Source organism: Budorcas taxicolor, chromosome 5, assembly GCF_023091745.1.
Source record: "Budorcas taxicolor isolate Tak-1 chromosome 5, Takin1.1, whole genome shotgun sequence".
In the NCBI taxonomy this organism is placed as follows: domain Eukaryota; kingdom Metazoa; phylum Chordata; class Mammalia; order Artiodactyla; family Bovidae; genus Budorcas; species Budorcas taxicolor.
The window spans coordinates 95,358,199-95,381,100 of NC_068914.1; the positions used below are offsets into that span (position 1 = coordinate 95,358,199).

General features: G+C 44.8%; 1 protein-coding gene across 1 annotated transcript in view; it reads left to right on the forward strand.

Annotated features, from left to right (window-relative positions):
- Nucleotides 1–22,902, forward strand: part of PPM1H (protein phosphatase, Mg2+/Mn2+ dependent 1H) — a 291,919-nt gene that overhangs the window by 244,640 nt on the left and 24,377 nt on the right. The window contains exons 7-8 of the mRNA XM_052640809.1: nt 1,836–1,899; nt 7,305–7,412. Coding sequence (XP_052496769.1) covers nt 1,836–1,899; nt 7,305–7,412 — 172 coding nt within the window. The remainder of the gene's footprint in view (nt 1–1,835; nt 1,900–7,304; nt 7,413–22,902) is intronic.

Sequence of the window (22,902 nt, forward strand, 5' to 3'; positions counted from 1 at the left end):
TCCACTTTGTGTTAATTTGGTAGATTTGTGGGAAGGAAATAGTATGGTTCCTTTTTTGAAAACTCAATTCATGGCATACCTCTGGGCTCACTTGACTGCAGAAGCAGCAACCAGCTTCTATCAAGCTCTCAGTATGTGCCAGGCACTGTGCCAAATACTTCCTAAGCTCATCACATTCATCAGCCCATTTTAATCCTTACCACAAGTTCACAAGTAAGCCCCACTTTTTGGCTTCCCTGATTAATGAAGAAACTAAGGTTCAGAGAGAGACTTATCCACTTGCCCAGGGCTGGACAGAAAGCAGTGCTAAACTCAAGCCCAGGCACATCCAGTGCCAGAACTTCGCTGTTTCTCTACCCCCACGGGAAAGAACTTAACCAAATAACTTGCAGATAAGCAAGATGTGCTGGCTTTAGCTTTGGGGTTGAGCCTTTTTTCAGTTGAGTTGCATTCTTTTGTACATCAAGCACCTCCATAAATTTGATGTCAGATTCACTCTCAAGCCGCCTAGATATATCAAGAGGTATGTCACAAATTACTCAGCTTCCCAGGTGACTCAGCAGTAAAGAATCTGCCTGCAATGCAGGAGCCACAGGAGATATAGATTCAATTCCTAGGTCAGGAAGATCCCCTGAAGCAGGGCATGGCACCCCACTCCAGTATTCTTGCCTGGAGAATCCCATAGACAGAGGGGCCTGGCGGGCTACAATCTATAGGGTCGCAAAGAGTCGGACATGACTGAGGCGACTTAGCACATGCACGCATGTCACAAATTAATTTTTTTCATGCACTCAGGAGACAATAGTTTAGAAAAGCATCTTGCTTCTAGCTTCTAACCTAGCAGAAAATACCCCATCTTTTACTCAGTCTTCCTAATACTTCTCTGAGGAAGTGAATAGGCAACGCTCTCCCCATTTTGCAGAAAGGGGAACTATATGCCAAGTATTAATTACCTACTAAATATTAGTGACAGCTACTACTTATTGAGTACTTATAAAGTATCAGGCTCTGTGCTAGGCTGTTTACGTCCTATGTGGTTATCGTCATTTTGCAGATGAGAAACCAGAGGTCCAAAACGATGGAGCTACTTGCCCAGGGTTATACAACTCGTGACTGGATACCTGCTTGCTTGTTTGTTTCCTAAGTTCCTTGTGAGCCAAACTGTTAAAACGTGGCCTTTGTTCACGCCCTCGCCATGGCCTGGCCAGCCTCTGCTGCATGAGTGGTGGCATCTGAACAACCATGGCTGGCGTAAACCACTGAAGCGTGAACAGGATTTTCTTTCTGTGTGTCCAATGGCCATCTAATAGCCATCGTGAAACAAAGGATCACACTGAGGTCAAGCGGGCTCTAAATATTCCTTCTCCAGCCGTCCCAATACCAGGCTGCTTGGGCGTAAACAACCCCTGAAGGTGGGAGCTGGCTCTTGGAGCAGTTTCACCACCCGTCCCCCACACCTCCATCTCTGAGCACTGCTGCCTTTCGTGGTTTCAGATTAATGACAACCCCGCCACCGCGGCTGGGGCCGTTCAGTACTGCAGGGACGCTAAGTGCTGAGGACAGAAGCCTGTCTCCCCTTCTCGCTGCTTGTGAGTAGGCCAGCTCATTTTCTCTCTCTTCAGGCATATATTGGTATTTTCTGGTTCGTTGAAATACGTACACACACACACACGCAATTCTGTAGGGAGACTGACTCTTTGTACAGAAAGAGATCAGCAGTGTGGTGAGCGGATGGAGGCTCAGGGAAAATAAACTGCCTGGCATCCTGTGTCAGGGCAGTGGGTCACTAATTGAGTGCAAACCTGTTTTTTTTAATGTTGTTTATCCTCCTACAGGGCATACAAAACCATTGAGGACGATGACTTGAAGTTTCCCCTTATATATGGAGAAGGCAAGAAGGTAGGCACGTGCCCTCCCTGGACTAAGAGAACCAGGCTCTCTCTCAACAGAGCCCATGGCAGTCTGCGTGTTCCACTTGGCAGCTCATGATTTTGTAGTCTTGACAGCTTGAAAGAATATCACCTCCACCTTCTCTCAGGTCTCCTGTCTTAAGGATCCAGGGATTGGCAGGGCTGGGGAATGGAAGTGGTGAGCACAGGGGACTAAAAGTTTTGTGAAAATGCCATCCCCCTTCTCGATCCATTTGCATAACTTTTTGCAGTGTTTAAACATGACCAGTTTCACATACGTCATCTCACTGTGTATTGACAACAAGCCACGAGGCAGGCAGAGCTGGCTGCCTTACATCCATTTGGGAGATGAGGCAGCAGGAACTGCAAGGTTAAAACTGCTCAGGCAGTTGCGTGACTGGCCGGGGGTCGTACAAGCCGTGGAGCTGTGGCCCTCCACTTCCTTCTGGTGCTGGTGCATTCCACCATGGATGCTCAGACTCTACACGCCAGCTTCTCCACTTGCCCCATGAGAAGGGGATCCAGAGTTTCACCTCAATAAACTATAGGATCACACGGATCAGATCCCGGGCTGAGACAGCAGAGACCATTCATCACCAGCTCCCAAGGCCCCTGTCAGACTCTAACATTGTTGGGATGAAGGAAAGCGATCTTAAAGTGGTCTCTGAGCAGAGACTGGAGAGGGGTGCAGGAGTGGAGAAGAGAAAGCTTTGAAGTCATTTCCCAGGAAGAACAAACACCTTCTGAATCATTGCAGCCTTCCTCAGAACATGAATACATTTCAACTAAGCGCTGAGAGTTCCAATTAGAAGTGAAAAATATGGTCACATTAATAAGAATATTCAACTGAAATTTTTTTCAGCATGTGATAGCTTTTATCAGAACAAGTGACTCATAAGAAAACTGAAGGATGCCTTTGTGGACGGAGTTTGAGTGAGAGAGTGTGTGTGTCTGGTATGAAAGAGAGCACACAAGAGTAGGTTTTGGCTTCAGCGTAGCCCAGCAGTAATTTTGCTCGAAGGAGAGAAGAATTTCACAGAGGGCAATGAAACATGGATATTTGGTCAATAAATGCATCATTTTTCAAACCAACTATCCACTTTCCTGGAGATGGACACTATCTGCCTTGCCATCCTGGTTGAGAGTCAGGACAGGGAAGGGCTCTGTTTCTGGTAGGATTTCGTGTATCTGTGTACAGTGGACACCATCAATGAGCATCACTCAGCCCAGTGATCTGCACCTACAGTTTCTGGGCTTCATGGTGCTGAGATTCTCAGTATTACCCTGCTGCTCCCCAGTGAGTTCCAGTAAGCTCAGGACCACATCCTGTTGCCGTCATATCCTTAGAACCCATCTAGCCTGGTACTTGACTCATGGCAAGCCATCAGTAAATGCATAAGTATTTCATAAGCTGTTCAGTATACTCTCCTTGAAAGAAAGTGAAAGTGTTAGTCACTTAGTCATGTTCAACTCTTTGCAATCCCATGGACTGTAGCCTGCCAGGCTCCTCTGTCCATGGAATTTTCCAGGCAAGAATTTTGGAGTGGGTTGCCATTCCCTTCTCCAAGGGATCTTCCTGATCCAGGAAACAAACCCAGGTCTCCTGCATTGCAGCAGATTCTTTACTGTCTGAGCCACCAGGGAAGCCCCTATACTCTTCTTTATTGTTCAGTCGCTCAGTCATGTCCACCTCTTTGCGACACCATGGATGCCAGGCTTCCCTGTCCTTTACCATCTCCCAGAGCCTGCTCAAACTCATGTCCATTGAGTCAATGAGGCCATCCATCCATCTCATCCTCTGTCATCCCCTTCTCCTCCTGCTTTCAATCTTTCCCAGCATCAGGGCTTTTTCTAGTGAGTCAGCTCTTCGATTCAGGTGGCGAAAGTATTGGAGCTTCAGCTTCATCATCAGTCCTTCCAATGAATATTCAGGATTGATTGCCTTTAGGATTGACTGGTTTGATCTCCTTGCAGTCCAAGGGACTCTCAGGAGTCTTCTCTAACACCACAGTTCAAAAGCATCAATTCTTCGGCACTCAGTCTTCTTTATGGTCCAACTCTCACATCCATATGTGACTACTGGAAAAACTGTAGCTTTGACTATATGGAACTTTGTTGACTATACTCTCCTTGCTACAGCAGAAAAATGGACAAATGGGTTCTTCTGTTGATGATCAGCAGTAAGATTTAAAGGAGCAAGGTTTTTCCCAGCTCAGCAAAAAGTGCAATTCACCAGCATATCATGTTCCTCCAGCATTCCAGTAAATTAGGGCTTGACAGTTCTGTGATATGTAACTGGTGAATTCAGTTATTGTACCTCTTGACCTGTTTAAAAGCCACCATGGCTCCAATTGGCTCCAGGCATATCCTGTACCAAAGTAGCATGGCCCCTCTGTCCCAGGAGTCCACGATCTCTTGAGAAGCTTTAGAATGCAACACATCAGTTTTGTCTAGATCCTTCACAGAATTTTCTTTCTTTTCTGCACACATCTCCCCAGAAGTTTCAGACTACTTTCACTGCTATTAAATTTCATATGATTTCTGCCAGTGCTTTGAAGGACCTATGTGGGACTTGTAAACTAGCAGAAATATCAGATTTCTTTGGACTAAAATGCCCACCTGTGCTTTGTCCAACCTGAGAATGTACTGCAGCAGGGAGGAAAGTAGAAGGGGCATAAGGGACTCAGAATTTCCACACTTAGAGGCGAATGTGTCTCAGCTTAAAGGGAGCTCCCAACAGAGCAGCGCCTGGCCAGAGGTCCCCAGGTTCACATCCTCTGTCTGCATTTTACCCGCTTTGAGTCTAGCCTTGTAAAAATGCATTATGGCTTCATTTCCACTTAAATGTAATCCTGCCCACCTTCTGATGTGAATCCAACTCCAAATTCACAGCCTTTTGAGGGAAAGTAGAATGAAGACTATGGTAATGTGTTAGAGTGTCATGTCTTAGTTTTTCTCAGTTCAGTTCAGTCGCTCAGTTGTGTCCAACTCTTTGCGACCCCATGGACTGCAGCATGCCAGGCCTCCCTGTCCGTCACCAGCTCCTGGAGTTTACTCAAACTCATGTCCATTGAGTCGGTGACACCATCCAACCATCTCATACTCTGTCGTCCCCTTCTCCTCCCGCCTTCAATGTTTCCCAGTATCAGGGTCTTTTCAGGTGAGTCAGTTCTTCGTATCAGGTGGCCAGAGTATTGGAGCTTCAGCATCAGTCCTTCCAATGAATATTCAGGACTGATGTCCTTTAGGATGGACTAGTTGGATATCCTTGCAGTCCAAGGGACTGTCAAGAGTCTTCTCCAAAACCACAGTCCAAAAGCATCAATTCTTCGGCACTCAGCTCTCTTTATAGACCAACTCTTATATCCATACATGACTACTGGAAAAACCATAGCCTTGACTAGATGGACCTTTGTCGGCGAGGTAATGTCTCTGCTTTTTAATATTACTGTCTAGGTTGGTCATAACTTTTCTTCCAAGGAGCAAGCGTCTTTTAATTTCATGGCTGCAGTCACCATCTGTATTGATTTTGAAGCCTCTAAAAATAAAGTCTCTCACTGTTTCCATTGTTTCCCCATTTGCCATGAAGTGATGGGACCGGATACCATAGTTCTCTGAATGTTGAGCTTTAAGCCAACTTTTTCACTCTCCTCTTTCACTTTCATCAAGAGGCTTTTTAGTTCTTCTTCACTTTCTGCCATAAGGGTGGTGTCATCTGCATATCTGAGGTTATTGATATTTCTCCCAGCAGTCTTAATTCCAGCTTGTGCTTCTTCCAGCCCAGCAATTCTCATGATGTACTCTGCATATAAGTTAAATAAGCAGGGTGACAATATACAGCCTTGACATACTCCTTTCCTGATTTGGAACCAGTCTGTTGGTCCATGTCCAGTTCTAACTGTTGTTTCCTGACCTGCATACAGATTTCTCAAGAGGCAGGTCAGGTGGTCTGGTATTCCCATCTCTTTCAGAATTTTCCACAGTTTGTTGTGATCCACACAGTCAATGGCTTTGGCATAGTCAATAAAGCAGAAACAGATGTTTTTTTGGAACTCACTTGCTTTTCTGATGATCCAACAGATGTTGGCAATTTGATCCCTGGTTCCTCTGCCTTTTCTAAATCCAGCTTGAACATCTGGAAGTTCATGGTTCACATACTGGTGAGGCATAGCATTTCTAGCTTACTCTTATTACCAGAGCATCAGAACAAGGATTCAAGTATAGGTCTTTGAACTACGCCACTACACCAGGTATAGTGTTCATGAGCCATATGTTAGAGCCATGGGCTTCAGTCAACCCAGAATGACTTTCATCCCATTCCTCTTTGTTCACCTGAGCTGGACATCCTTCTGCACAAAAATGTAGTGCCCCCACCTCCTCCAGGGAACCTTCTTAGTAGAATTTTTACCTCCTCTGAACTCACATAATCCTTTGTTGACTTGTCTTTCAGCACTCAGCCATATTCTATATATTGTTAATCAGACATGTACCTCTTAGTCTTTCCCTTACCAAGTTCCTTTATAGTAGGTACAAGACCACAGATGTGTGTCCCCCACAGGATGGTATCTGCACATAGTAGGTGCTCAATAAATGTTTGGGTGACTCATATCTGTGGCCTCCCAGGAGATCATTAGGCTGACAGTACAGGCATTAGGACAATAGTACTGCTTCCTTAAAGCGTTTGGACAGCCATGCAGAGAAGGCTGCAGATGGCATATTCTCAGCCATGAGGTCTCTGTGGAGTTACAGCAAAGTGGCATCTTGTTCCTTTCTACCTAGAGGGAATTGTTTGAGGATGTTAGCAGGACAGGTTATAATCTAATGATACATTTTCTCCAGCCATAAAGTAAAATATATGAGCTGTGGAAGGGCAGGATCTGCCTCTGACATTTTTATATCTTTCCTCACAGAACTAGAGACATAGCTGGTAGAATACTTGAAGAATGAGTATATAGTGGATGGATGGACACATGAGGTGGGGGATGGATGGATGGATGGACGGATGGATGGGTGGATGGATGGGTGGACAGATGAACCGATGGGGGATGTATGGATGACGCATCCTGTTGGATTTGGTTTGAATTGATTTCCGTAGCTGTAGACATCACAGATGTATTGTATTGAGTTTATTGGACATCATTCCCTCCAGTCTCTGGGAAGAGACAGCAGCAGCCCATTCAAATGCAGGTAATTGGTAGAAAAGCCACTCCTCAAGTATGTAAGTAACCTTGATGGGCTCTTCCTTGAAAACAACTACCCACAGAACTTAACAGCCAGGGGCAGTGGGGACTGGGAAATGACTGCTTCTCTCATAGCCCATGGCACCTGCACTGTGGCGGGGATGCTGTCTCTGTTTGTGGGGTGTGTCTGATGACCCTCTGCTTATACTCCTAGGCCCGTGTAATGGCAACTATTGGAGTGACCAGGGGACTCGGGGACCATGACCTGAAGGTGCATGACTCCAACATCTACATAAAACCATTCCTGTCTTCAGCTCCAGAGGTACCACAGGAGGTTTTTATTTCTCTTTTGTGCAAGAACGTTTTCTCCATTACCCCTCCATGACTCTCACCCCGTATCCAGGCAGCAGCCAGCTCAGGTCCCATGTGCTTCGGCATTGTCTCTCACGTCTGTTTCTTTTCTCCACCCCATTTTCGCTTCAGCCGTCCTGGTTCCTTCTTCATCGCCTCCTGCCCGGGTGGCTACACGGCCTAGTGGCATTCCTTGCCTCCTCAATCCAGCCCAGTACTGCCATCAGAGCAGTTTTCCTAAACAACTACTCTGACACCTGTTTGCTCAGAAACCTTCAACAACACCCCACGGCTCAGAGAATAAAGCCCACACTTCTTCACGTGGCATTGTTATAATTTATTATAACAAGTTATAAGGACTTGTTATAATTTGGTCCAACTTCAAAAATCTGATTTTGTCCCCTACTCTAGCCAGAATGAACTTATTTTTGGTATATGATCTTTAGTTTTCCATATTTGTTCAAACTATTTTTTCCGCCTAGAATGCCCTTTCCCCTCATTTCCAAACTTCCAAGCTCTTTTTTATCTCTGGAATTTAATGTAAATACTTCTTCTGCTTTCCCCTCCCCCAGCAGGAAGTCATGTCTCCCCCTACTCCAGGTACCTGGAGAGTGTTTTCACTTTCTGCTTATAGCATGTTGATTTACATACATATTTTATCCCCTCTTAGATTCTAATTGCCTGGAAAGCTAGTATCATTCAGTTGATGTTTAGAAGTTAACTGAAAAACAAGTTGTCATATCTTTGGTTTAAAAAATCCTTTTTCTTATAATACAGGAAACAACATCAAGTTCTATTTCAAGGTATATCATTTAGAAAAGATACTGTTTCTAAGTGATAGAAAACTCTTAGTAATAGTAGTTTATGGGTATATTTTCTCACATAACAAGAAGGTTGGAATTTGGTGGCTGTTCATGTTGGTATGACACCTCCATGTGCCAGAGGTGACATCTCTGCTGCTTTTTTCCCTTCGTGGTTGCAAGATGGTAACGCAGGTTAAAGCGTAACATTTTCATAAAAGGTAGGAAGGAGGGGAGCAGCCCATCTGTCCCAGTAGACATGCACTTGGATCTTGTTGTCCCAACCTGTGGTACCTGACCTCCCCGAGCTACAGAGGAGGCTGGAGGAGAGAGAGGAAGGTTTGCAGTTCCTGTAGCCGAGGAGAGCCAGGGAGGGGTGAGTTGGGACCCAGCAGTGTTTGCATACTGTGTAATTAACTGTTAAAACAGTGCCTCTGGAAATGCTCAGAATGTTTAGACATAGCTCCATCTGCATGCTCTTCCCAAGGGTGGGTGCTGTGTTTTCAGTGAAGGCTCTTCTTGTTGAGGGAAACAGAAGCCCACTCATGCTGACTCAAAAGGAGGTGCTTATTTTCTTACTATGGAGGAGATATTTATGGGGTCCACAAGCACCTTTGAAGAGCCAGGCTTTACGGAAGAGAAGGTGATTCTGGAAGCACGGCAGCTCTAAGACCCCCCATGGCCCATAGGTCTCTGCTATCAGGCCACCTGGTTTCTTACTCCCTCAGGTGCACAGACGGAATCTCAATGGCCCAACTCACCTTTTCTACCAGGTCACAGCTGACTTCACAGCCTGTAGACTGTGCCCACTCTAGAGCCATCCATGGGCACAGTCAGCCACCCAGGCCCAGCCTTGTGGCAGCGCTGCGAGCGGACTGATTCCTTCAGAGTCCTGAACTGAGGTTGAGGCTGACATCTCGAATATACCCAGCTACAGGAAGTCTCACCAGAAGGAAATCTCTAGTGAGTAGCAGGAATAGGAGACGCGCGTGTCCTGATATCACCCAGGCTCTCAAGTGAGATCAGCTCGGTGGAAATACTTTTTACCATTTGTAGCCGTCTCTCTTTTAGCCTTCATAGCGATTCTGCATGATGAGGATCTTGACAACAGAGCATCTCAGTTCCCCTGGATGTTGATGGATACCTAGTCCCTTAACACTAGGATCTCTAAATTACTGCTAAAAGCCCTCCTGGCCAGAGGGAACCATTAAAGACTATATTTGTGCATGCTATGTTGCTTCTGTCGTGTCTGACTCTTTGCAACCCCATGGACTGTAGCCCACTAGGCTCCTCTGTCCATGGGATTCTCCAGGCAAGAATACTGAAGTGGGTGCCATTTCCTTCTCCAGGGGATCTTCCCGACCCAGGGATCAAACCCTCGTCTCTTATGTCTCCTGCATTGGCAGGCGGGTTCTTTAGCACTAGTACCACCTGGGAAGCCCAAAACTATACTCAGGGGTATCTATATTTTCCCCCTTGAGAGAGAGGCATTTATCAGGCATATTAAATGGTATTGTCACCTTTCTATTCCCCCCCACCACAAAAAAAAAAAAAAAATCCATGAAGTGTGGGGGAGCGTTCTAAGAAAGCACTAAATTAACCATTTTGTTCCTTACAGGAGAATGAAAACCTCCTCACCCTCCCCACCCCAATACACACATAAACACACACATACTTTGTATATAAAGTGAGAAGTTTGGTTTTCAGAAAAAATGATCTCTCCGTGCAGTTAAGTTACAGATCTTCCAGTTGCTGTGCTACTCTGGATACCAGGGAGGGCCAACCTGGGAGATTCCCCAAGGACTAATGAAAAATCCATTGGTTGATCAGAAACTTCATGTTACCTGTCTGGAGTGATGCTGATTCTCAGGGAAGTGGTGTGGTTGTTTCAGCATTGATAAGGGATGGGGGAGGATTTAAAAGGGTACCAGCAACCTATGGAAAAATGTAAGTGCTCTTAGGAAAGTGGTAGAATTGAATAAAGTGTAGCACCTTTATAATAACAATTAACAAGTAACGTTTATTGATTACTGAGACTGGGCCAAACAACATACTTTTTTTTTTTAACCCTCACAACAATTCTGTGAGGTATGTATGGTTAGTATACCCATTTTACAGATCAGGAAATTGAGATTCAGGGAAGAAAGTTAACTCCCCTTGGCTGTACAGTTATTAACTAACAAGATGATCCTCATACTCAAGTTTGTCTGATTCGCTCAGGCTCTGTAGGGGAGAGAAGCTGAATTCAAGATTTTTTTTTGGCATGTCCAAGGGCTCCCCTGAGGACTGTTTCAAGGGACTCTGAAGAGAGTACCTCTGTCTTGGGGCCTTAGTGGTCAGAGATTCTCAGAGAAATATGGCTGGCCTCGGACTGATGTAGAAAATGATGGTGTGGTAGAAAAATAATTGGGAAACACAGGAATGGCCTTTCGTGTGTGCCAACCGAGGCCAGACAGAATTGTGCAAAATGAGACTGTGCACCTATAATTTAGCTTAATGGGTATGTAGTGCAGATCTCAAGACTCCTTTGCACGAGATTAAAGTTGTTGTACATTTTAAATGTTTCCAGATGGAGAGGGCTCAGCCAGAGCCAGGAAACAGGGAGGAAGATTGGAGAGGAGGTGGGGAGAGCAGCTTGAATCCACTCCTATGAGAAATGTAGAAGAAAGAGAGAGGAGTACTGGGGACCGCCCCGTCCCCAGTCTTGGAGCAGAAACCCCTTTGCCCTGGGTTGAAGTGATAAAGACAGACCCTAGAGAAACAGCTCAGGGGCTGCTGTTAGGAGCCCCAAAAGCCAGGTAGATCTGCTTAAACTATCCAATGAAGAAGAACCGACTCCCTTCTGTCTTCATTCCCCACCCCCACCCCAAGTCTATGCTGGCTTTCTAACTGTGACTTCCTAAGAACATTCCTCTGCTATGCCTCATCTTTGCCAAGCATGGATCTTTATTTCACATTTGGGTTCTAAATTTCAAACTCAGCTCAGTCTGGTAGTTTTAACGGTTGCGGGGAGGGGAATGGTGGTGGTTGGTGGGGGGGAGGTGTTTGGAATGTGATTTTGTTCTAAGAAAAAAGGCTCAAAAATCTTCTTGGAAATCAGCATTGTTCCCATTCATCATTGTAGCTCCTAATTTGATTTGATGAGTTAAATAAAAATAAATTGAAACCATGTGGATCAAATTTACGTTAAAAAAATGCACAGGGGTTTAAAAATTAGAGAAGGGTTTCTAGCCAAACACATTCTCAGTTTTGCTGAACACAAGGCGCTGGAAAAATCTCGAGTTTGCCAAACCCAACGAGCAGCCGCCAGGTTTGCAGAGCCTCCCTCATGTCTTCCAAGGTCTAAGGTAGGGATTTCTGGCCAAGAAGAACTGAATTCCATGAGAGGCCCCCACCAACTGAGCGGAGGCCTGTTTGGCGAAAAAGGGAAGTGTTTCGACCCTCCCCTGGTCCACAGCATCTTTTCTCCATGTAACTGGAACCTCTCCTCTCATAAAGGAAACACCCCCCACCAGGTCTCCATCCTCTTGCTTGATGAAGCTCATCACTGTTCGGCTTTTGTATATCACCCTGAAGAATTCAAGTGGAGAAGGAAAGGGTTGGTGAATTCAGAGGCATTCGGCACCTTCTTTCCAGCAATTCTCCACCCTGTCCAGCACACACCTCGTGACCTAGTCCTCAGGCAGCGTGGCCTGGGCCTGCAGCCTAAACCTCCAGATGTCCTCCGTGCCACACCCCCTTTCTGGCCTGTGGCAGGCCCTCCCGACAGCTAGGATTCCTTTTAATGTCTTTCTCGCCTTCTGGCCTCCATTCCAAGACTGTGCTGTTGACTTTAGGCCTCTTTTCGGCTCTTGGAAGAACGGGATCTTTTTCTGTCTGGGGACTGGTTTGCAAAGCCAACTCTATCAACTCAGCAGGCCGCCCCCACTCCAGTCTCCGCCAGACTTGACCACAAGGAGCCTGCTTTTCTCTCAGCTTCATTTTTCCTCTCCTTGGTATTCAGGATTCCTGTTAGCTGTTTTCTGTGACTCAGGATCACTCATTTAGCTCGTTCTTGGTTGTCTTCCTCTAGACTTTTTTTTCTTTTCTTTTTTTATATTTATCTGTATTTATTTGGCTGTACCAGGTCTTAGTTGCAGCACACAGGATCTTTATTTGTAGCGTGAAAATTCTTAGTTGTAGTAGCATGTGGGATCTAGTTCCTTGACCAGAGATCGAACCCAGGCCTCCTAATGCAGGAGCTTGGAGTCCTAGCCACTGGGACTTCAACCCACCACCAGAAGTCCCAGATTTTATTTTTTTCTTTCATCTGAAACAGACTTCTCTAAAAGAAGGAAGACCTTTGGCTCTAGTATCTAAATTCCAACCCTCACACTGGCATTACCTGTGACCTCTACAGGTTCTTTCAGCCTGCAGGTGGGGTGGAGATGCCTAGACTCACCAGGTGCTTGGAAAAGCAAAGGAGAATATCTGCAGAATTACCTGGCATACAGTGTGGTACATGGTTTAGTCATTACCCACCTTCTGGAAGGCTTTGCATTTATGGGGGATTCCCAGTGTTCACTTTCATATGAAGAAAAGAATTGACTATTCTGTTGGAGACTGCCCCTGTTGTCGCCCATGAAAACCTGAACAATATTTAAAGTCTCACATTGACATCTGAACATTTACGGTCTTCTGATTCTCAGTAGCTTTTCATGCCCCAGGCCAAAATCCCATTTTGGGAACGAGCTTGTTTTATTATACTGTGTACTTTCTGCAGTCTGGCCAATTCATAAAAAACAATATTGGTGCATAATGACATGGGAAGATGGTTAGACTATATTAAGTGAAACAAAATATTACTGTATATATAAAAGCATGATCATAAGTCAGTAAAAAAGTTATGTGCATGTGTATATACAACTACATAAAAATATAACTCTGGAAGGAAATTTTCTCAAATGCTAAAGTAATTATCTTTGGGTTGTAGAGGAAGAATTTAAAAAATCCCATTTGTTGTTCAGTTGCTAAGTGATGTCTGCTCTTTGCAGGCCCACGGACTGGAGTACACCAGGCTGTCCTTCACCATCTTCTTCACTACGTCCTTCACATAACTTGGCTCAAACTCATGTCCATTGAGTCAGTGATGCCATCCAACCATCTCAGCCTCTGTTGCCCCCTTCTCCTCCTGCCCTCAATCTTCCCCAGCATCAGGGTCTTTTCCAGTGAGTTTGTTCTTTGCATCAGGTGGCCAAAGCATTAGAGCTTCAACTTCATCATCAGTCCTTCTAATGAATATTCAGGGTTGATTTCCTTTAGGATTGATGGGTTGGATCTTCTTGCAGTCCAAGGGACTCTCAAAAGTCTTCTCCAGTTACACAGTTCAAAAGCATCAGTTCTTTAGCATTCAGATTTCTTTATGGTCGAACCCTCATGTCCATACATGACTCCTGGAAAAACCACAGCTTTGGCTCTATGGACCTTTCTCAGTAAAGTGACATCTCTGCTTTTAAATATGCTGCTTAGGTTTGTCATAGCTTTTCTTCAAAGGAGCATCTTTTAACCTCATGGCTGCAGTCTCTGTCCACAGTGACCCCCTAGAGCCCTCAGAAATCCTAGGAGGCAGTGTGCTATTGAGGTTAGAAACTCAGACTGGTATCAAGTCTTGGCCTCAAGCTCTGCCTCTTTACTTGCTAGCTGGGTGACCCTGAGAAAGTTACTTTATTAAATCTCAGTTTCCTCCTCAGTAAAAAGAGGACGATAGGATTGTTATGCCCAGGAACCCAAGGAACACACTAAATGACATATAAAAAGTACTTAAAACAGAATCTGGCATAATAAGTATTAGCTTGTAGCTCCTGTTCCATCAAGACCACGAAATCTCGCTAGTTGTTTCTGTAGAGCTCGTGAGCCCAGTAGTGTTTATCAGGTAGCATGCTGGGGATGTGTCCTCACGGAATCAGAGTTTTGGGCCACTTGCAGGGTAAGACTAGCCAAAGAATCAACTGCAAACCCTGTGAGTCCTGACTCCTAAGAGGCTAGGGGAATTCAGAGAAGGGAGAGAGGACCATCTGATCTGAAGAAGGACAAGATAAGCAGTAGCTGTTGAGTTGCTCAGTCGTGTCCGACTCTTTGCGACCCCATGGACTGCAGCACGCCTGGCCTCCCTGTCCATCACCATCTCCCAGAGTTCACTCAGACTCACGTGATGCCATCCAGCCATCTCATCCTCTGTCGTCCCCTTCTCCTCCTGCCCCCAATCCCTCCCAGCATCAGGGTCTTTTCCAGTGAGTCGACTCTTCTCATGAGGTAGCCAAAGTCCTGGAGTTTCAGCTTCAGCATCTCTCCTTCCAGTGAATATTCCACGTTGATAAGTAAAACAAGAAAAATAAGGCAGCAGGAATAAGTCGGTGTGAAATAAGTTTGCCTTACAGAATCAGCGAGTTTGGAAGACTAGCTTGAAGGGCTAGTAGCTATAATCAGGCTAATTATCCGGGAGGGCCTTCAACTGCACCCAGGGTGGCAGAGCAGGTTTTGAGCAAGAGGAGCAGCATGATCGGTGAACGAGGCAGTGGAAGCCTTAGCTTGTGGCAGCACGTGGATGGGGGTGCAGGGGCGGGGAGTTACAGGTGAGGAGACCACACGGCAGTGAGGATCTGAGTCCAGCAGGGACCAGGAAAGCCACATGGAGGCGTGTCAGAAAGGCATTTCACAGAACAATGTATTAACAAGGACTGAGGGGAGGGGCTTCTCTGGTGGTCCACTGGTTAAGAATCCACCTTGTAGTGCAGGGGACGGAGGTTTGATCCCTGGTCAGGGAATTGAGATTCCCCACACACCTCAGAGCAGCTACTCAGCCCACAGCTAGAGAATCTGTGTGCAGCAACTCAGACCCAACACAGCCAAATAAACATAGAAAGAGACAGAGAAAGAAAGAATGGAAGGCACACTTGATTTAGAGTATGAGGCAGAGTGAAATTTTTAAAAACTTAAAAATAAACTTTGCTTTCTAGTCTATGAGAAGGGAAGAAGATTGCTTGTTGAGGTCTAAGGAAGAAAAATAATTTTATCTTTTTTTCCCTCTGAGTTTTCTGAACCAATTTAAAAAACAGACACAGGAGTCTGGGATGAAAATAACTTTATAGTGAGGATAAAGTTAGGCTAGAAACCATGCTTTGGATCTAAGACCAAAATGGACTTTCTATTCCTCACCTCCAGCCCTCAAATTAATCTTACCTCCTGGACCGCTATAGGCTCTCATCTCTCCACCCCACAGAGGGACGGCGGACAGGAGAAGAGGGAGCAGGCGCTGCTCACGGATGAGTTGGGTCCAAGAGGCAAACTCCAGAGGGGTCATTGCTCCATGCTCACTCTCACCAGTCCTATAGGGAGGAGGGGCCTAGAAGTGTGACATCACATCCTTTGTGCCTCTGTTGACTACAAAACAAGCCACGCCGAACTTAGAAGCTTGATGGAAGAATTTATTATTATCTTTCACACTTCTGTGGGTTGAATGGTCTCAGCTAGGTGCTTCTCCCCTTGGGGTCTGTCACATACACACAGCTGGATGTCAGTGGGTTTACTGTCATCTGAAGACTAGAGGGGCTGAAAGTCCAAATGGCTCTCACAGAGTTAGCCATCAGCTGAGAGCTCAGCTCAGGCAGCTACACACAGCTTCTCCATGTGGCTCTGACTTCTCATGGCCTTGCTGCAGCTGGATTCTGAGAAGCCTCCCAAGAGTGAGTTCAAGAGACACAGGCAGAAGCTACAAGTGTTTTAAGACCCAGCCTCTGAAGTCCCAGAACATCAGCTCTGCCCCATCCTGCTGATGAAGAAAACCATTGTGGTAGGTCCATATTTGAGGCGAGGAGAACCAGAATCCACTCATTTTTCTTTCCTTCTTTTTTTTTATACGTTATGAAAGTGTGATGAGACTTGGGAAATACAAAGTTACATACAGTTGTACTGTATGTTACAAAAATTACTATGTATTACTGTATATTATAAAAATTATTTTTAGGTAAGTTAAGGTTTTAAGTTGGAGTTTCAAAATCAAACTCTCAAAAATTAATAGAATGAATAAACAGAAGGGTAGAAGAATATAGCAGACCTGAAAAGCACTGTGAACCAATTCAACATAATTAAGGTTTATACAATTTTCACGACTGAAGCAACTTAGCATGCACAATTTTCACACAACAGTAGGATACAAATTCTATTCAAGTTCACATAGACTATAAACCAGGAGACATTGGAACATATCCAGGGATATAAAACAAGGTGCAAACGAGAATCTGCTCTTGATGGGAAGAGCAGCATGCTTGTCCAGGGAAGAAGGCCTTGATGGCATTTTGGAGACCTTCTACCATCACCTTCCTACAGAAGTGTCCTCCCCACAGTGAAATCTTTTTTTTTTTTTTCAAACTTTAAACTTTGTATTTTGTATTGGGGTACAGCCAGTAAACAATAGTGTGGTAGTTTCAGGGGAACAGCAGAGTGACTCGGCCACACATATACCTGTATCCAGTCTCCCTCAAAACCCCCTCCCATCCAGGCTGGCACAAAACACTGAGGAGAGTTCCATGTGCTATACAACAGGTCGTAGTTAGTTATCCATTTTGAATATACCTGCTGTGAAATCTTCAGGATTAATCATCATCTGTCTTTCCAGTGCAAACTAATAAATGTTGATGCATTAGCTAATTAATTAGGAAAGGAAATCTAGTTTGCAGTGTAGAGGCAGATTTATAAAGATGCTAATTAATTAAATGTAAGTATCAGTGCTCTTCACCCAGACCAGCCCTCTTTGAGCCTCTTGTTGTTCCCAGGAGAGGTAGACAGTTCTTTGTGGTGAGGAGAGGCAAGGTTACAGTCAGAAGTCATTTCCTTATAAGCATTCCTCAAAAGAAAAGGACCTCATTTTTCATGATGTCAGCAATTTGTTAGTTTCTTTTCTCATTCCCAATAAGCAGTCTCATCAGCGTCTTGTATTCATAATTATTCCTGTGTTCTTTTTAAAATTCAGGTATTTACTGAATTTAGTTTTGGGTGTGCTGGATCTTTGTTGCTGTGCACAGGCTTTCTCTGGTTGCGGCAGGTGGAGGCTGCTCTGTAGATGCAGCGTGCAGGCTTCTCATTGCTGCGCTTTCTCTTGCTGCAGAGCATGGGCTCTAGGCATGTGGCCTTAGGGTTGTGGTGTGCAGCTTAGTTGCTCTGTGGTATGTGGGATCTTTCCAGATCAGGGATCAAACCCATGTCCCATGCATTGCCAGGTAGATTCTTAATCACTGGACCACCAGGGAAGTTCTGTATTCGTTTTCTTAAAGAGAGCTTCCCATAAAGAAAAATATACTATATTATCTCACTTACATGGGAAATCTAAAAAAAAAAAAAAAAACAGCAACAACAAAAAATCTAACTCATAGATGAGATGGTTGGATGGCATCACCGATTCAAAGGGCATGAGTCTGAGCAAACTCCAGGAGATGGTGAAGGACGGGGAAGCCTGGCGTGTTGCAGTCCATGTGTTCACTCAGAGTCAGACATGACTTAGGGACTGAACAACAGCAACTCATAGAAAAAGAGATCAGACTGTAGTTACCAGCCATGGAGATGAGGGGGAATTAGAAGAAGGTGATCAGAGGTGCAAGCTTCCAGTTACAAGGCAAATAAATACTAGGGATGTAATGTACAACATGATGACTATAGTTAGCACTGCTGTACAATATATAGGAAAGTAGTTAGTGAATCCTAAGAGGTCTTACCACAAGGAGAAAAAATTTTTCCTCTTTATTCTTTTCTTTTTATTGCATCTATATGAGAAGGTGGATATTAGTTGAACCTATTGTGGTTATCATTTTACAAGATATAAATCAAACCATCATATCATCTGCCTTAAATTTATACAGTGATATATGTCAATTATTTCTCAACAAAGCTGGAAAAACTCCCCAAATTGTATAACCTGCAGACCTTCATAACAGTGGATCCCCCTGTACAAAAGGAAAATGCTGAGTTCTGTCTAAGGATACTTTGATAGTTGAGAGCAGTTGTATTTGGCACCTTTTCCTCTCCAGTCTTATTGAGATAGAACTGACATATAATATTGTATAATTTTAAGATATACAGTGTTTTGATGTGTTATATACAGTTGACCCTTGAACAACATGAGATTGAAATGCACAGGTCCACTTATACAGATTTTTCCCTGTAATAAATACTACAGTTCTTACACAGTCCAAGTTTGATTGAACCACAGATATGGAGGAACCACAGAGAGAGCTGACTATTTAAGCTATATGCACATTTTCAGCTGTGCAGAGGATAAGTGCCCCTAACCCCCTAGTTGTTTGAGGATCAACTGTCACAAAATGATTATCACAGTAGTATTAGCTAACACTTCTATCACATCACATAATTCCTAGTCCTTTCCTGTGCTGAGAACATTTAAGGTTTACTCTTTTAGCAACTTTTAAGTATATAATACAGTATTACACACATATTATATATATATATACACACACATATTATATATAATATATATATTTATATGTATGTATGTGGGGCTTCCCAGGTGGCGCAGTGGTAAAGAATCTGCCTGCCAGTGCAAGAGACACAGAGCTGTGGGTTCGATCCCTGGAGAAGGAAATGGAAACCCACCCCAGTATTCTTGCCTGGGAAATCCCACAGACAGGGGAGCCTGGCAGGCTACAGTCCATGGGATCGCAAAAGAGTCAGACGTGGCTTAGTGACTAAACAGTAACAATATGTATTATATATATTGGGCTGGTCAAAAAGTTTGTTCATGATTTTCCGTAACATCTTACAGAAAAACCCAAACGAACTTTTTGGCCAACCAATAGTATATAAAATACGCTATGTACAGATATTTAACTATAATCACCGTGCTGCACTTTGGATCGGCAGAACTTACTCACCTTATAACTGCAAGAGTGTGCCCTTTGACCATTTTCTCTCCATTTCTCTCCCCACCCCCCCCCCCACCCCCCCGGCAAGCACCTCTCTACTCTCTGTTCTGTGAGTTCAGCTTTGTGGGCAGTTTCTGGAACCTCCTCTCTGGTCCCATGTCTACAGCATCTCACATATCTGCCTTCTCAGTTGGGTTGATGCCCCCTTGGGGAGTCTTACACCCTCTTCCCATCACTATCAGCATTCTGAAAATGTCTGGGGGGCAACAGTCACATGTTAAGGGTGTATAGAGCTGCTTTCTGCAGTTCCAGCACCATCTGACTTTACACGCGGGAGAAACTTCATGCCCTAGCCTGTCCATTTGCATCTGTAACATTTGCATTTCCAGTCTAGTTCTTAAAAAAATCACTTGTGATGCACCCGTGTGTCATCCACATGGATGGTTCCCACTGGGAAGTGTCTCGAGATTTGCCAACAAGCCATTTGAATAAAACCAGAATTTGAAATTTACTTGGCCACACACCAAATAATCTAGCTTGGCAACTCATGAAGTTTGTGGTCACACAGAGGAGCCAACCTGTACAGTCTGTCAAACATTTCTTTTCACTGGAGATCCTCTGATCCTCTCCTGAACAATAATAATTTCACTTGAACGTTTCAGTTGAACACAGAGTACCTTTTTCACATTAATTTGTTCTATTAACGCAGGCTTCCCTTGTGGCTCAGCTGGTAAAGAATCTGCCTGCAATGCAGGAGACCTAGGTTCGATCCCTGGGTTGGGAAGATCCCCAGGAGAAGGGAAAGGCTACCCACTCCAGTATTCTGGCCTAGCGAATTCCATGGACGGTACAGTCCACGAGATTGCAGTCAGACACGACTGAGCAGCTTTCACTTTCATTGTTTAATGCATATAAGAGTAGTTTGAGGAGTTTGTTAAAGAATGTGAATCCTGGAATCCACTCCTGAAAACCTGACTCACAAGGTCTAGGGCGGAGGTCCTAGGGGTTTCACATGTTTAGACAGCTCTGAAGCAGGTGATCCAGAGACCACTCCTGGAGAAACTGTCATACTGCTCTCCAGTGTTTCCGGAACTTTCGTTTTGTGGTCCTGAGGCCATCCGTGCTCTCGTCCTGGATGGCATGGTTCATCCTCTCTATGCCTGTGGTGCTAGGCTGCTAGGCTAGGGCTCTTGCACACCTCACTCTCCGACTACCCACGGGTCTGCCTAGACCTGGGCTGCTTGCGGGGGACTTTGTCACATGGCAGGTGCCTCATAGCTTACCAGGGGTGATTGGGTTTCTCTCCTAAGGCAAGAGACACAGTAACCTGCTCTGCTCACTTGAGAACACTGAAATCTTGCTTTTGTGGAGTAAGTCCTGTGAAGTAGTAACACACTGTGGTTAGGTTCAGTCCCAATGGTTACAAAGCGCAGCTACAAGAATAAAGAACAATGACTGTTTAATTATTTACGCACCAGGAGACTAGGTAACTTAACTCTCTCAACCAGGACAGTTTTGAGAGTCAGTGGGGATGCTGTTAATAATTATGCTGGGAAAACAGCAGAAACCAAAATTATCTCAGGCAAACAGTGCATTTTAATGAACAGAAATGTATTCCTTAGATCACTAACAAGCTAGATTCAAGTCCATTTGTTCACTGATCCATTCAATGAATCTTTGATTCGGTGGTGAACAAGCCATTAGAATTCCAGAGAAAGGAGTAGAAGATAGGAGGGTCCCTCTCCACGCCCCCCCCCACCCCCCACCTCCATATGTAAAGGAAATTCCTTCTTCTAGCTCACTTCCCTGAGTTATAAAGTTCTGGCCTCATGTGGAGAAAATGAAAGCCTTAGCTATCACAGCCAGGCACTGGGTACAACTTCAGACTGTCTATCCTACCTAATATTTCAGCTGGTTTAGAAAGTTTTTTAGCTATTAGATGGTGTATGTGCGCACGCTCAGCTGTGTCCAACGCTATTGCAACCCTGTGGACTGGAACCCTCCAGGTGCCTCTGTCCATAGGATTTCCTAGGCAAGAATACTGGAGTGGGTTGCCATTTCCTTCTCCAGGAGTCTTCCTGACCCAGGGAATGAACCCACATCTCCTGCATCGGCTGGTGGATTCTTTACCACCAAGCCACGTGGGAATCCCCTACTAGATGATAGCCACCCTCAAAAGTCAAAGGTTTATTTTGTCAGTAGACTCCCCCAAAAATAAAACCTCAAGAATATCTGGTGCATTTTACATAGAAAATTATACCCACAGCCACAGCAACCAGCTTCTCCTGGGGTTCAGTTCAGTTCAGTCGCTCAGTCGTGTCCGACTCTTTGCGACCCCCTGGACTGCAGCATGCCAGGCCTCCCTGTCCATTGCCAACTCCCGGAGTCCACCCAAACCCATGTCCATTGAGTTGGTGATGCCATCCAGCCATCTCATCCTCTGTCGTCCTCTTCTTCTGCCCTCAATTTTTCCCAGCATCAAGGTCTTTTCAAATGAGTCAGCTTTTCTGGGATACTAGGCAACATATTGGTCATACTTAAATGTCCCTTCATTCATTTGCAGCCAGATACTCTGAGGTCATGTGGTCATTCCCATCCAGGTCTAACTCATCCTATGATGGAAGAGTTGGGGAATATTTGAGCCCTTAGCATCCCCAGTGGCCACCTTGTCCTAACCTTTCCTTTCACAAAGGGAGACACTGAAGATTTGAGAAACCTCGCCCCTCACCAGTCCTCAGTGGAAATACATTACTTCCAGCCAAACTAAAATACCTAGAGCCACTCCAGCACACCAGCCCCGTCTGTCATCCCCAGGCGTTGGCCCCCTGCATTTCCCTCTCCATGTACGGCACGTGATGCCCAAATTCCTCCTTCCTGACACTCCCCATCTGATTAATCGGCACTTCTTCATTTTGTATTCCTGGCAGGTTGTCAAGAAGCTTTAAAATGTGAATGCATAAAGTGGTGTTACCTAACTACTAAGGGCAGAGCTTGGTCTCAAACCCAAGTTCAGTGTGTATTTCTTCATGACATCATCTAGTATCGATGGAATCACAACAGAGAATTTGGGTGCAGTCTTGGTAGCCTGCCAGAATGCCAGTATTGAAAGGATCTACTCAGTTTGTTGAACTGTGATGAAATATGCTAGAGTTTTATTTTCTTCTGATACAAATGCTATGTTCAGACTTCTGCAGGTTGAGCTTCTGGGTTCATTGGCCACAGAGGGTGGAAAGGAAGAGAATTTGTACTCTTCTTAGTTCCCACCACCTACTAGCAGCCTTTACCTTGGGAGCCACCTGGCTTATCTGCCAAAACAGGATTAATAGTCCCAATCACTGCCATTTTAAGTGAGACCCAGGTTCCCTGAGCCCACTCTTAACTCACCTCCTTCCACCAACTAGCTTACTTTCAGAGCCCCCAAATAATAAATAAATCACAAAAGCATGCTGGGTCTTCCCTGGTGGTCCAGGTGGTCCAGTGGTCAAGACTCCATGCTGCCAATTCAGGGGGCACAAGTTTGATTCCTGGTCAGGGAACTAAAATCCCATATGCCATGCAGCACAGCCAAAAGATTAAAAAAAAAAAAAAATGTCATGCATTAGAAAGAATTTGTAGTTCCTTCCACATCATCTCCTTTGATCTTGACAATAGCTTTGTGAGAAAGGTAGAACAGGTGTTATAATATTTATTTTTCTTGTCTTTTAGTTTTCTCAATTTTTAAACAGTGATATCAGGGATGAGAAAACTGAGG